Source organism: Camelus bactrianus, chromosome 2 (genome assembly GCF_048773025.1).
Source record: "Camelus bactrianus isolate YW-2024 breed Bactrian camel chromosome 2, ASM4877302v1, whole genome shotgun sequence".
Taxonomy (NCBI): Eukaryota; Metazoa; Chordata; class Mammalia; order Artiodactyla; family Camelidae; genus Camelus; species Camelus bactrianus.
This window is the reverse complement of record NC_133540.1, coordinates 107773535-107788816: the sequence shown is the minus strand read 5'-3', so window position 1 is coordinate 107788816 and position 15282 is coordinate 107773535. Positions and strand designations below refer to the sequence as shown.

At 33.7% G+C, this 15282-nt stretch overlaps 1 protein-coding gene across 5 annotated transcripts in view; it reads right to left on the bottom strand.

Moving 5' to 3' along the window:
* Positions 1–15282, bottom strand: part of PDS5A (PDS5 cohesin associated factor A) — a 117820-nt gene that overhangs the window by 24246 nt on the left and 78292 nt on the right. For all 5 annotated transcript variants that reach the window (XM_074349073.1, XM_074349068.1, XM_074349074.1 and 2 more), the window contains exons 20-26: positions 12556–12679; positions 11583–11741; positions 8805–8873; positions 7532–7668; positions 4279–4402; positions 3754–3958; positions 3142–3256 (exon numbers count right to left, since the gene is read on the bottom strand). In XM_074349073.1, the coding sequence (XP_074205174.1) occupies positions 3142–3256; positions 3754–3958; positions 4279–4402; positions 7532–7668; positions 8805–8873; positions 11583–11741; positions 12556–12679 (933 nt within the window). The remainder of the gene's footprint in view (positions 1–3141; positions 3257–3753; positions 3959–4278; positions 4403–7531; positions 7669–8804; positions 8874–11582; positions 11742–12555; positions 12680–15282) is intronic.

Genomic DNA, 15282 nt, shown 5'->3' with positions numbered 1-15282 from the left:
AGGGAGCATTTCAACTTCATGATTTACATGTGGCTGTCCAGCTTTCCCTATATCACTGTCTTTTCTCCAGTGTATATTCTTGCCTCCTTTGTCAAAGATTAATTGACTGTGGGTGTGTGGGTTAATTTCTGGGCTCTTTATTATGTTCCATTGATCTATGTCTGTTTTTTTGTGTCAATACCATGCTGTTTTTGATTACTGTAGCTTTGTAGTATTGTCTGAAGTCTGGGAATCTTATGCCTCCAGCTTTGTTCCTTTTCTTTAGAATTTCTTTGGCAATTCTGGGTTTTTGGTGGTTCCATATAAATTTTAGAATTATTTGTTCTACTTCTGTGAAAAATGTCATGGGTAATCTGATAGGGATCACATTAAGTCTACAGATTGCTTTGGGCAGTATAGCCATTTTAATATTAATTCTTCTAATCCAAAAGCATGGGATACTTTTCCATTTCTTTGAATCATCTTCAATATCCTTTATCAATGTTTTATAGTTCTCAGCGTGTAAGTCTTTTACATCTTTGGTCAGGTTTATTCCTATTTTCAATGGAATATTATTTAGCCATAAAAGGAAATGAAGTTCTGACAAATGCTACAACATGCATGAACCCTGAAAGTATTGTGTTAAGTGAAATAACAGATACAAATGGACAAATATTGTATGATTCCACTTACATGAGGTTTCTAGAATAGGCAAATTCAAAGAGATATAAAGTAGTGGTTACCAGTGGCTGGAGACAGATGCAATGGGGAATTGTTACTTAATGGGTACAGATTCTCTGTTTGGATGATGAAAAGGTTTGGAAACACAGTGGTGATGGTAGCACAATACTGAAAATGTAATTAATATTTTACTACAATAAAATAGTGATACAATAATAAGCCACTTCCACAAAGTTACATGACCGCAGTTTGAAAAACATATTATTCAACACTTCAAATTACAAGGTAAAAAAGAAAAATATAAGGTAACTTAAAATGAAATGTTTAAAAATATTCAAAAGAATTGCATGCTAGATAGAACCAAAAAATATGTGCCAGTGATTTCAATTCTAACTCTAATTACTTCAGTACTTCAGTACTCTTTCCACATCACTGCTGCCTCTCTTAAGTCTAATCCCTTTTCCACATGACTGCCTTGCAACTGAAATAGGGCTAAAAGGGTCCCTAACATAGACCTTGTGTTTGAGGCAAATACATACATTGTCTTTTCATTTTATAAAAGTGCTTTGTGGGAAATTCCAAAATAAAAGTTGTTTAAACAAACAAACAAAAAACAAAAAAAAGAAGAGAAAGAAAAAAAAGAATTTACAAATATAAACATTTACAAAATAAACAAAAGTTAGAATTGGAAGATATTTTAGGAATTATATATTTCGTCTTCTGCATTTTACGGATAAGCCCAGAGAAGTAAAGGTTTTATTCACAAAGCTGGGACTAGACTCTATGTCTCCTGAAAGATACTTATGTGGCTTCTTAAAATATATACCAATTAAAACTCTAAAAAACAATTTTCTTTAAGGCAGACTTATTTTCAAGCATTTGAAGTATAAAGACAATATCACTCAAATGATGTGTTGGAAGCAGCAACTGAATGACAAGCCTTCAAAATGTAAGGAGCTCACAGGCTGATGCCTAAGAGTATTGTTGGACAAAATATACCTCTTCCAATTGTTAAGATTTTGACACAATTTCAGTGACCAAAGCTTCAGAAGGCAGACATAAATGCTGATTACAACTTTAAATAAGACTAGGAATAAGGCTTAATGTCACACATAGAAAAATCATAATGCCTTAAATATAAGGTGAAGGAACTAATTTAAAAGTGCAAAGCAGGGAGCTGTCTCTACCAGCCGTGCTGGCTGATAGCTCTTGGCTCAAGTGCTTTCTTTCCCTGCTGGAGCACTTTCCTTCCATTTCTCCTCCTGAGCAATAAGTAGCTGTTCATTTCATCTCTCTGTCTCTGTCATCCTTTCATAGCCTGCAGCAAGTACCCACACTTTGGTGGGCTTCCTAATTTAAGGATCCCTCTATGTGCTAAAAGAATGATGATTGTCTCATACCTGCCATTGGGAAAATGCTCAGTAAGGATGCCCTGCTCAGTCTTTCTGGCCCTCTCTCCTCCCCTTCAGAGCAACCTTCCTCATTTATTCTCTCTTTACCCATAAGCTCCCAAAGAATGGAGGGTGGGACAGAGTGGGAACGACAGTATAGGAGACTGCCATTTGGGGGATGCTCACTCTGACAGGGTGGGAAGTTCACATGGGGGTGGCGTGGGAAAACAGAATGCACAGTTCAGGCTCAGTTCCTCCCTATGACTCCTCCCCAACTTTACCTGATCTTTCCCTCCCTTACTCCAGGGAATGGTTTCCCATTGGCTCAGAACACTTAGAGCCTATTAGAACATGAAGGCTCCAAGCTTAAAAATCCCAGCTCAGAAATGCCTATTTTCATACAAAGAATAGATATTAACTTTACTTAGAACAACTTAAAAAAAAATGCAAAGCAAAAGCATAGCAATGGGAAAATAAATATTGTTTTAAAGTTTTTTGGAAGTCATTTGTAGATAATTCTAGGCAACCTCAAACCCTTTCCCTCACCCTGCATCATATACAAATTTCTGTTTTACATAAAGATGCTTCTTAAACAAGTGTTCTATAATTGTTTACTTGCCTGGCTTTCCACTAGAGACAAATTTCTGACTAGTGTAACAAATTGAATTTTGTATTACCATAGTCCTGCCACAGAATATCTCCTGTGTGCGCATATTTTTAAGGCATTATCTTTTGAAGTTGAAAGTAAAGTTGAACTTTTCAAGGAGAGAAGTTTTCTCTACATGGCTTTCTAAATTATCAAACTTCAGTAACTGAAGCCTATCTTAATACAAACAGTAAAAATAACATAAAAAGCAAACCAGTCTATCTCATAGACTCAGACAGTTTACTGCAAACAAATAGGAAACAAACAAAATCAAACAGAACCTGTTAGATGGGAACAATTTTTTAAGATGAAACTTAAAATTTACAATAAAAGAACAAAACCACAAAAAGGGTTTTATTCTAATGGAAACAGTAACAGGAAAAAAAATCATCATCTTTTAAAGACTAAACATAATTTTTATAAGTCTTAATCAACATGACTTACTCTTTAATATCACGAAGCTGATCAACATCTTGCGATCTTGTAAAATCTGGATCATGGGCTAGCAGGTGGATCATATATGGAACTACATATTCAGGCAACAGTGATAATAATTTCTCTAAAGTGAAAAAATTATTAACAATAGTGATAATAGCTTTTATAATTATCTTTCCTAACATTCTAACTACTTCAGTTAACATGTTTCCTTTTGGTTATTTCTAAATTTGAGGCAACATGTTACCTAGATGATACTGAAATACTTTTCTCAATTTTGAAGGCTACTAAAGACAAAGAATAACTTAAGATTATACAGTGGGTTCCTGGTAAAGCCAGGAAAATAATTCATTACTGCCCAACATCAGAGCAATGTGTTCAAATCAAGCCACACTAATGACTGTAAAAAAAAATGCAGTTCATCCTAATAGTTTTATGCATTGTAAATAGGACTCAGAAATAAGGATTTAAGATTTTAAGTACATCTTAATTACAACAGCATAGTATGAAAATTCCAGTGCTATCATAAAACTACAATAGAAATATATGAAATAAAACCCCCTACAAATCAGTACATTGAGAAGATATATTTGCACTTTGGGAATTTTCCAAGTTACTTACCAGTAGCCATGGGGTTCTGTTTAATGTACTCCCTGCGTATGCTGATATTTTTAAGCAAACACTGTCGTGCATGTGCTCTTCTCTCCTTCACAGGATCTTTGGCACACAAGGCAAAGATCGCCATATACTCCAATGGGAGCAGTAACTTCACAAGTGCCTTATGTAGCTTCTGAGCAAATATCTGCCTTACTTGATAGCACTCATCCTACAGCAGCACAAAATCAAAAATACTTACATAAAAATATTAGTACTTTCAAAACCATGTCAAAAACTCCTAGTTTATTTTTTGAAAATTGGCAAACATTTACAAAAGAGAAGTTTACGCATTTTTAATGTCTTCATTTTAAAAAAAGATAATTACACTGAAGGAGTAAATAGCTTAATATTTGGGGGATAGCTAGTTACAGTAGTAATAAACCTCTTTTGTGCACAAATCCATACAGTAAATGGATCTATAATCCATAGAAAGTAAATTAATTTAACTTTGAAGGCCAAGTAATTAAGAAAAATAAGATTGTTACTTACATTAATAACAAGTGCACAGAGCTGAAACTGTTCTGGGGTTATAATTTCATGGTAACAAGGTTCCTGAGCAAGCTTCATTATGGCACTACCAGCAGCTAATCGCAAGCGAGACATATCAGATTTACTATAAACAAACAAAAAAGAAATAAACATTTCCTATAACTATTATTCATAAAATGCTTCAATTCCTTTTTGACAGTTAAGAGCTTTAGCATAATTTAAGCTTAAAATGACATAATGTACAAATATGGAAAGTTACTTTGAATCTTGAACTCAACACAGGGAAAAAGGCTCCAATCATTGACTATCTGATATTAAATTTATCTGCCTTTATTAAAAAAAAATTTTGTTTATTTTATTGAGGTATAGATTTACTATATATTAATTTCAGGTGTACAACAGTGATTCAAAAAATTTTTAAGGTTATACTCCAGTTATAGTTACTATAAAATATTGGCTATATTTTCTACACTGTACAGTATATCCTTATAGCTTATTTACTTTATACAAAGTAGTCTGTACCTCTTAATCCCCTACCCCTATCTTGCTCCTTTACTAGTTTGTTCTCTACATCTGTGAGTCTGTTTCTTTTCTGTTATAGTCACTAGTTTATTTTTTCAGATTCCACATATAAGTGATAACATACACTATTTGTCTTTCTCTGTCTGACCTATTTCACAAAGCATAATACCCTCCAGGTTCATCCACGTTGTTCCAAATGGCAACATTTCATTCTCTTTTATGTTTGCCTTCATTTTTAGTTATGCTGTAGCTTAGATTCTCCACCACAGCCAAGCAACTCTGCTTACACTCACAATGGCACTAACTGCAATGCTACCAAAAACCACTTACATTACGAACTGTATTCTTCATTTTAAGAGAAAATTCATTCACTGTAGAAAATTTGATATTGAAAAATTGTGAAAAATTAAAAATCACCTATCAGTTAAAATCTATTTCCTACAATTTTTAAGTGTACACACACACACACGATAGAAACAGAGCTTAAGTCTACACAGGTCTGATGAAATGGAGGGGCTAGGAATTAGGAGTTAATTTGCACCAGAAAAGGGGAGGCAGTGTCTCTCAGGTACTAGTCTCTGGGAGGAGACTTTGCTTTGTAGCATCAAGTATTCTGAGGGAACCTAGCAGGTCCAGGCACTCCCACCCCCACCGAGTGGACTTTTATTATCTAAATGGTAAAATGTGACAATGATATGGTGAAAAGACATTCTTCTTACTTTCACTTCTATGTGGAACACAGCATAGCTTTCATATTTTGAAAACTTCAGGAAATGTGGAAAACTTGGCCTGAATCCACAAGTGACTATTATTTAGCATACTAGAGGAGAAAACATGGCACTCTTGGACCACACGACTACCAAACTGAGCACTGGTAACAATGAGGGACCCTCAAATGGCTTCTGAGGCAAATGATTCAGGAATTAAAAAAATTAATAGCTACTATTTGGGTGCTTAATCTATGCTAGGCAGTGTATGAAACACTAATTTTCACTCTGTAACATGAGGAAACTGAGGCTTAGAAAAGTGATTTATACAAGTTAAAACAGCTAGCAATGGAGTATAGAGTTGAATAAGCCCAAGGTGAACCACAGGATATGTAATATCTGATTAAGACCTGCCTAATAATTTCGTGGTATGTATGTTCCAGTTAACCATTTCTGTTTTTTGTGATGATAAAAAATGCTGCACAGGGCATGTTTGTGTGTATAGTTTTGGATGATTCTTTTTTCATGAGTGTAATAAAGAGTCAAAGGATAACATTTTTAAGGATTTAGACACAAAACGTCAAACTGTTCTGCCAAGACTGTGCCAATTTATATTCACACAAGTAATGAGGGAACCCATTTCCCTGATCTCATGGAGCAATGGTTGCTTAAAAAAATTTTATTTGTTGATTTAACAGGCAAGAGATATCACTTAAGTTAAAATTGTATTTATTGTATTTAGTGATGCTGAACATTTTTTTAAAAGATAAAATTGGTAATATATAATCTTCAGCTCTATTGGGGATCCTGACTATTTGTCACTGATGTATAAGAACTCATTATTAAGCCTCTGCTATACACGGTACATAATTTCCCCAAACTTAGAACTTCTTACTATCTCCAATCTTCAGTCTGTTCATGCAAAGCTACTCTTGGCTTACTCTATGATAAAAATAACTTTTCATCATTTTCTTCAGTTTATCAAAGCATTCAGCATCTCTATTGTAACTGTGCAATATCTTATCTCTTCCACTAGAATCTATATTCCTTAGAGGGAGAAGTAATTGTACCTTTAAAAAAAACTTAGCAGTACTTGGAATGATCGTGCTCAATAAATGCTGAATGTATAAATGAACAGTAAGCCTATCCTCTAACACAAATTCTAAAGTAAGAATGCAACACAAGTAGAATTTTTCAGTTATTTTTCCTGGACCCTAGTAAATCAAGAATTTGAAAGAGACAAGGTTAATGAAAATTTGGCTTTTATTTTCATCTTAAAAGGAAGAGAAAGAAGGATAGTGTGGGGGTGGTATAGCTCAGTAGTAGAGTGTGTGCTTAGCATGCACAAAGTCCTGGGTTCAATCCCAGTACCTCCATTAAAAATAAATAAATAAACCTAACTATCCACTCCCCCTCCCTCTAAAAAGAAGAGACGGTGATTTCACAGATTTGAAGAGTGAAAATGTGTAGAAATGGAAACTTTTTTTTTTTTTGCATCTGCAGAACTTTGAATACTCTTCAGCAAACCACAGGAAGGCTGCAACTCTTCCTTCTTTGAACCTATACTAAAATTTGTATTCCTTTCATGGCACCAAGTTACTTTACTTGTTCAGTCACCACACTATAGGGTAAGTTCCTTAAAGACAGGAACTGAATTTTATTTGTTTTTGCTGCAATGCTTTTCATAGTGTTTCATAAAGAGTAGTAATTCAACAAATACTTATTTAATTGAACAAAATGTTGAAGTTAACTGTAACACTGCTATAGTGATTATGACTAAAAATTTACTGGAAAAAGAAGTCTCTAGGAATGAAGAAAAATATACCATCGTTATTGAGATATAAACCCCAAATGAGTACATAAAAATTGAATGCAAAGCACATAGTGCAGTTACAACAGTCAACAATAATTAATCCACAACATTGCAAACTGACTATACTTCAATGAAAAAAAATTAGTTAATCCTATGTAAGCTTAAATAAGATCTTGAGCGTAAAAAAACTGAAAAGGGAGAAAAATCTCACCTGATCCTCTTTTGCTCTGTCAGGTCACCCTCACTAACCAACATCGCTGATAATAACCGAAGAGTTGAATTGGCAGATTTGGACTGGTTGTTTTTCATACCCAACAGCCATCTTACCAGAAGTTTAATTGCCTGTACCTATAAAATATTAACATGCTAAAAAAAGAAAGCAACTTAAAATTCCACTTAAAGGGAAAATTGGTTTATGTTAGTTAGATTTGTGAATTACCTAACTGCCAGCAGACATATTTTAGTAAACAAATAAATAAACAATATTTATTCTGTTTAATCTGCACCAGGTACCTTCCCCAGAGCTGTAAATATATTACTTTATTTACTCTCCCAAACAACTCTCTGAGTGAGGTTTTCTTATTTCCAATAAATAAGGCAATTTAGACACATTACTATGATAGATGACTTGCCCAAGGCCTGACTCCCAAACTCAGACTTTTCACACTTGGACACTTGTCCAATATTTTCAACTTATTTAAAAATATATTGCTTAAAAATTATTTAAACTATACTAATTTTAGTGATTAAAAATAACTATTTAGATAGACTTTAGTATTTTTTATAGTACTGAAAAACTATTTTGAAGAAACCATTAAGTCTGATTCAGTCTCACTTAACATTCTGATTTAAAAACAAAACTAGGAGATTCTGTAATTATTCATAGTCATAGTTACTTGGCGGTTTATACTCAAAAGGTTGTTACCAATATACATGAAAGAACTAGCTAAGGATCTAGGTAGTATTTATCATATTTATTGACAACCTGAAAAAAGGAATTGATAGAATATATGATGACTATGAAGTTACTCAAGGTGAAACAGATTATCAAGTAAAATGATAATGAATAAATTTTGTTTTAAATCCCAAGACTACCACTTTAAAAATTTTTACCAGAGTACAATTTAAATCTATCAAAAGTTACCAATTCGATGACAACCATCTGTTTTTGACAAGTTAATATTTATATGCTTGTAGAGCAACAGTGGTAATGAGACTAGACTTGAGATGCTTCTGAGCATCAACATTCTACAACAATCTCTGTGTAAAACAGCCTCACTGCAATTGTCTTAGCAGGCAGGCAGGTCTACAGAACATTCTGACATACATATATAAAAATAACTCAATAACAACTAAAATTTGAGTAACATACAACTTTTAAAGCACCTGATTTAAAAATGCTTATTAGCTGTTAGGTTAAAAAAAGATATCTATAAATGTTCATTATTTAAACATAAAAGTTATCAAGACCTACACAAATTTACCTTTGCTAGTACTTCAGGGGAAACCTCTTCATCTGGAGACCATAATTTTCCATTCTTTTCACCTGTTGACTACAGACAGATTTTACTTTTAGAAAAAATTTTAAAATTTTGCTCGTTAAGTTTTTCATGCTGAACAATGCAGTGCTCCAGGATACTCACAGGAAATGGACCAAGTAGTGACTGGAAAAGAACAAAGCTGGAGGGCTCAAACTTCTTGAGTTTGAAACTTACTACAAATCTATAGTAATCAAGACAGTGTGGTCAGTACTGACATAACAACCAATGGAACGAAACAGAGAACCCAGAAATCTCTCACGCATATGGCCAATTGGTTTTTAACAAGAATGCTGAGACCAATTATTGGGAACAGTCTCTACAACAAATGGTGCTGGAAAAAAGTAGATACAGCCACATGCAAAGGAATTAAAGCTGGACTATTATCTCATATCATATACAAAAATTAACTTAAAAAATGGATCAAAGATCTTAATTTAAAAGCTAAAACTATAAAACTCTTAGAACATGATGTAGGGAAAAAACTTCATGATCTTGGATTTGGCAAATGTCTGACAAAGGTATAAGACTCAGAATATATAAAGAATTCTTACAACTCAACAACAAACAATTAAAAGTGGGCAAAGGACTCAATATCCAAAGAAGATAAACAAATGGCCAATAAGCACATGAAAAAAATTCTCAACATCATTAGTCATTAGGGAAACAAATCAAAACCACAAGATACTTCTTTACACCTACTGGGATGACTATCAACAAAACAGGAAAGAGTAGGTGTTGACCAAGATGTGGAGAAACTGGAAGCCTTGTGCATTGCTTCTAGGAATGTAAAATGGTACAGCCACTTCGGAAAACAGTTTGGCAGTCCCTCAAAAAGTTCAAAATAGAATTACCATGTAACCCAGCAATTCCACTCCTAGGTATATAACATAAGAATTTGAAAACAATGACTCAAATGTTCAGATCAGCATTATTGACAATAGTCAAAAGGTGGAAAAAACCCAACTGTCCATACAACAGAATATTATTCTGGCATAAAATGAAGTTCTTCGGAGGATGGTATAGTTCAAGTGGTAGAGCGCATGCTTAGCATATACAAGGTCCTGGGTTCGATCCCCAGTACCTCCTCTAAAAATAAACAAATAAGTAACCTAATTACCCATCCCCCGCAAAAATGTTCTGATACATACTATAATATAGATGAACCTTGAAACCATTATGCCAAGTGAAATATGTCAGACACAAAAGGATAAATACTATATGATAAGAGGTATCCAAAATAGGCAAATTCATGGTGCAGGAAAGAACAAGAGAGGTTACCAGAGGCTGGGGGGAGGAGGCAATGAGGAGTTACTGGTTAATGGATACAGTCTCCATCTAAGATGATAAAATTCTGGAAATAGGGGTAGTGGTTACACAACAACGTGGCTGTTTATTTTAGGTGGTAGCTTGGGCCATTTTGGAGAGTTACTCAGCTTTCCTGTGTTATCCCCTGTGTATTTAGGAGGTACATGTTAGTAAACTTGTTTGCTTTTTCTTTTCTTTTTTTTTTTTTTAGTAAAAGTAGATTTATTTAGAGAGATGTACACGGGGACGGTGGGGGTGGTGGGGAGGTTAAAGGTAGACACATTCTCCATAGAGTGCGGGTCATCTCGGAAGGCAAGAGAGAGCGAGCACCTGTTGGCTTTTAATAAACAAAACAAAACAAAAAATGCCCAACAACAAAACCAAGAACATGGGTGTATATAATGTGAGTGAACTGCACACTTAAAAGTGGTAAAAATGGCAAAGTTTATATTATGTATATTTTACCACACACAAAGGAGAGAACCATCTTAAAACAGAATTTATCAACAATCAAGTCATCACTTAAGAGATGTCTTAAATTTTACATTTGTTGCCCGCCGGCCACATCCATCAACAGTGCAGAGAAAAGCATGAATGCATGCAATGGGAAATGAGACTTTGGCCAAACTCTTCCATCCTTGTCTATCTCGTCCAAACAGGGAGAGGGAAAAGAGGAAGGAGTGCACTGGCAAGTATCTTTCTTTTTAAGTTCAGATATTGAGGGTTCAAAGACTATTGAACCATGTAGAAGGACTAGGTAACCTGGGTAGTTAGTACTGCATTGAAAGTCATCCACAATTGTCCAGCAGGTAACACCAATTTGTGTCTTCATTCAATTAACTCTTTTATTTAGATCCATTTGGTAAAGTGGTGATTCCAATCAGATGTATGGTTCAGAAATCACTCAGGGAGCCTTTTCAAGCTAGACATCCCTAAGCTGTAACCCAAAGGTGAATAAATCAGGGTGCGTGCTTGCTCTCTCTCTTACATGCGCATCTTTCAATAACTAAAACAATACATTAACTCTAGTCCCAAAAGTGCAATGTAATTAATTACATTTCAAGAAGCTAGTCAAATACAATTCCAGTTATATTTTAAACGATGTTTGATAAAACAAAAAGCACTCCAGTAAATTGTCCTTCAAATATTAGGATAACAGCATCTGACTTACACTTTTCACTTCATGATTCATCCATCTCATGTTCTCATGTTTTTCTTTCTTAAATATTAAGTTCTACTAATAGCTACACAGAAGTCAGAATGTCATTTGGAAATTTAAATAAGGAGGGAAAATATATAATAACTTAAAAGTAAAAGAGAATTATATAGAGAGAGAAGCAGAAATGCTGTTTCTGTGACAAAAATGCAAACCATCTTAATCTCATGATTCTAAATTTAATTAAATGAGAAACTTACCCTGTCATTCATTAGCAGATCTTTCACAATAAAATTTGCTACTACAGATTTCATTGGGGAAGCAAATTGATCTGGTGCTAACATGGAAATGTGGCCCAGTGAAACTAATGGAGTTATAAGTTGTTCTGGTACATCAGCATTCAGACTCCTGCTGAGTGGCTATAAAAATAAAACAGTCAAAATTACCATTCTGTTCTATAAATATCTAGACATTTTACGGAAACAGTACATGTTCCTAAGTCCCTGAATTTATCACGCCAAAACAAATCTGTTCTAATGAGATGATCAAAAGTAACTTCAGCCGTACTAAACACTTGATTCTTATTCTACATTCTGAAATTTAATAAGATTGAAAGAATACAGAATGATAAAAGAAAAAAAAAGGCCCACATAAAAGGTACAATGCAAGAATATTTCTGCACTGTCAAATCAGCATTATTTTCAAGTCATGTGCAATAGGTTTGTTATGTTGGTGGATTTCTTATCCTGTGGGGACATTTTAAATGATCATGGATCATTAAAAATAAGAGTTTACTGGGTTCCATTCATACTGCATCCAATTTATGGTAATAGGAATACTTTTCTAGTAGTGGAATCAGGCCATGGATCATACATAAGGAAAGGCAAACAAAACTAATTTTCAAGTAGGGTTGTCAGGCACTTTAAGCTGGGTGATTTAAAGTCATCTACTAATAATTTCTGAGGCTAATAGGACCACTGAGCCAATAAGCTGACATTAAGTAAAATGTAACACAAACACACAAAACATCTTTCAGTATGTAGTATCTGAACATATAATCCCATCTAAAGTATGGGACTATTTAAAGTGCTGAATAAAAGAGAGTCCCTGCTCCCATGGAATTTATTTTCTGGAGTGGGACTAAAAAGCTAAAAAAAACTACCTTCTATCTTTATCAAACTATAGAGCATAAAAATAAGAATCAACTAAAACACATCCTATAGTTACACATACCTCAAAAATCTGTGCAAGCTGGACTTCTTTATTTGTGAATATGGCATGTATACAGTGAACGGCCTGTTTTGCTTGGTGTGGAGTACCTCTCTTTGCTTTCTGATGTAAAATGGGAATTAAGGTCCTGGAAAAAAATATCATAGTTTTTAAAAAGCCCATTAACCACAAGTAGTTCTTTTTGTTGTCTCCTACTTCATCTCCAGAAACCATTTGGATGTATGCTGGTAGAAAGCCTCTTTTAAAAATTACCTGATCTATAGAAAGATTTAAAGCTCCTTCTCTGTCACCAAGTAAAATCCAAGAAATAACAATGCCTCAAAAAAGGCTACTCCAGGAGATAATTTTCACTTTAAAGCCACTGCATGAATATGGAGAAATAAACAAGCCACCCTTAATTTATAACCTAAAATTTGACCCATACCATAATTTTACAGTTACCTTCTAAGAAGATTCCTAAATTTCCTACTTCCCTTTCACAATCCCCTTCAGTTATTTTAAAGCAGCCATGGTGGGGGGTGGGGTGGGGAGGAGCAAAAGGCCAAGTTTTACTTAAAAACTGAAATGAGCATACCAGTAAAAGGGAGAATGAAAGGATACAGACACATAGATAGAAAAGTAATAAAACATTTAACAATTATTAAGTACTTGTGCCAAGCACTGTTCTGTTTTTTTTTAACATGAATTAATTAAATTAATCCTCAAAATAGCCCAAAGAAAACTATTATTATAGTCATTAAATGGATGAGAAAACTAAAGCACAAACATATTCATTTAAATTTCTTAAGGTGACAGAGCTAGGAAATGGTGAAGTTGGGATTTGAAGACAAACATTTCTGTTCCAAATCTATGCACTTAACCACACAGACACTGAAGATTAAAAGTAAAACAATCTTTCTATAGGACAATATGGAAATACATAATACAGTTATAATGCATTAAGTGTTGATGATATGGGAAAACATTTAGTAGAATGAAGAAAATGGCATGTTTGTATCAACTTATTAAAAAATTGGCATATAATCAAGTAAATAGAATATTCATAAAATTATATATCAAAATGTTAATAGTGACTTTCTTTTCCTTTTTCCTTTCTAAAGTTTCAGCTTTTTGCAATGAACTTATTACATATTTTTTTTAAATCAGAAGAAAATCCACAGGCAAAACAAAAAATTTAAGGAAAGATACTTGTCATACATTTAATGCAATACTATTTTATAGATTATAAAATAGTCACATAAAATATGGTCACTGATACCATATGCAATGTGACAAAGGGTCCTCTTATACTAATGGGAGGCTAGACATTAAGAGCAATACCCCAGACCCCAGGTCATGCACCTCAATCAAAAAACTGGAACATATGCTAGTCAGTATAAGTTTAATTTGATATTTATGAACATGCCACATTTCTCTCCATGCAGATTTAGAATTATGAGAGGTATTTTCATGCCCAAATAGCCTCCTTGACTGAGCACTGTTTAAGTCTGTATTTCAAACCAATTTACCAGGGTAATAGTTCTTGTAACACTAGTAGGTAACAAAGGAAGATACCATGTTGATCAAATTATTGTTAAGTGTATTATTAATTAGCCTAATGAAATGGTGATACATAAGTCAACTTTAACCTTTCTAGTGTGCTATAATCCAGTGATGTCATCAGGGTTATTACTGAGGTCTGCAGTGTTGTGCTTCTCTGCTTTTCAGTGATTCTCTCATTCCTTCCCCATTAGTCTTAACAACAAGAGGTTTTATTCCTTGTGTCCAAAGTTAACTCTTCCACTGCTTCTTTTGGGATAGAATTCCTTTAAGAATAAATCTTTACCTTAAAAAATTGTATAGGTTTTCCTACCTTGAAAGACTCACAAATAAATTTATCCTACTCTGTCAATGATTTTTTCTATAATATACAAATACAAAGATTATCATTTCTAGAGTATAAACTCCTTAAGAGAGTAAGGACTGTCTGTGGTAATTCTTTCACATTAGCCAGTACAGTGCTGCAATGAAAACAACATACAATAAATATCGAATTATTTCTCAAATTTAAATTACTGGCTCACAAATTTAAAGTCATGAGTTCTCTTAGTATTATTACCCTGTGAGGAAAAACTGGTTTGATTTGGAAATACTCTGAACTATTTACATATACACCTTGAAAGTGTGATTCAATAGCTTTCAGCAATGTGTTCTTCCTCCAAAAGACATGTCCCACATTTTATGTCTAAATATAAGCTCAGCACGATGTTGATCCTAAGGCAATCCCTTTAAGACGCCAAAGTGAAAATATCAAAGTGTATTTCATTCTTAAGAGGAGAGGGGAAGTAATCTAGAGGGAGTGATAAGAGCACCATGGCAACAAATAAATATTAAGCACATTACTTGATTATCCAATTCTTGGGTGGAAAATGAAGGTAGTAGCTTACTGAATTTATAACCCAGTTAGAAAAAGATGAACATACAATAATTAGGAAGATATATTAATCACAAGTTCTAAATTCTGTGGTAACTTTTGCTTATTAATATTAGTATCTAAAAATCATATTCTTTTTGAAAATTATTTTATTTTTATTGAAGTACAGTCAGTTTACAATGTTGTGTCAATTTCTGGTATATAGCATGTTTTAGTCATATGTATACATACATATTAGTTTTCATATGGGTTTATTATGGGTTACTACAAGATATTGAACCTAGTTCCCTGTGCTATACAGTATAAACTTGTTTATA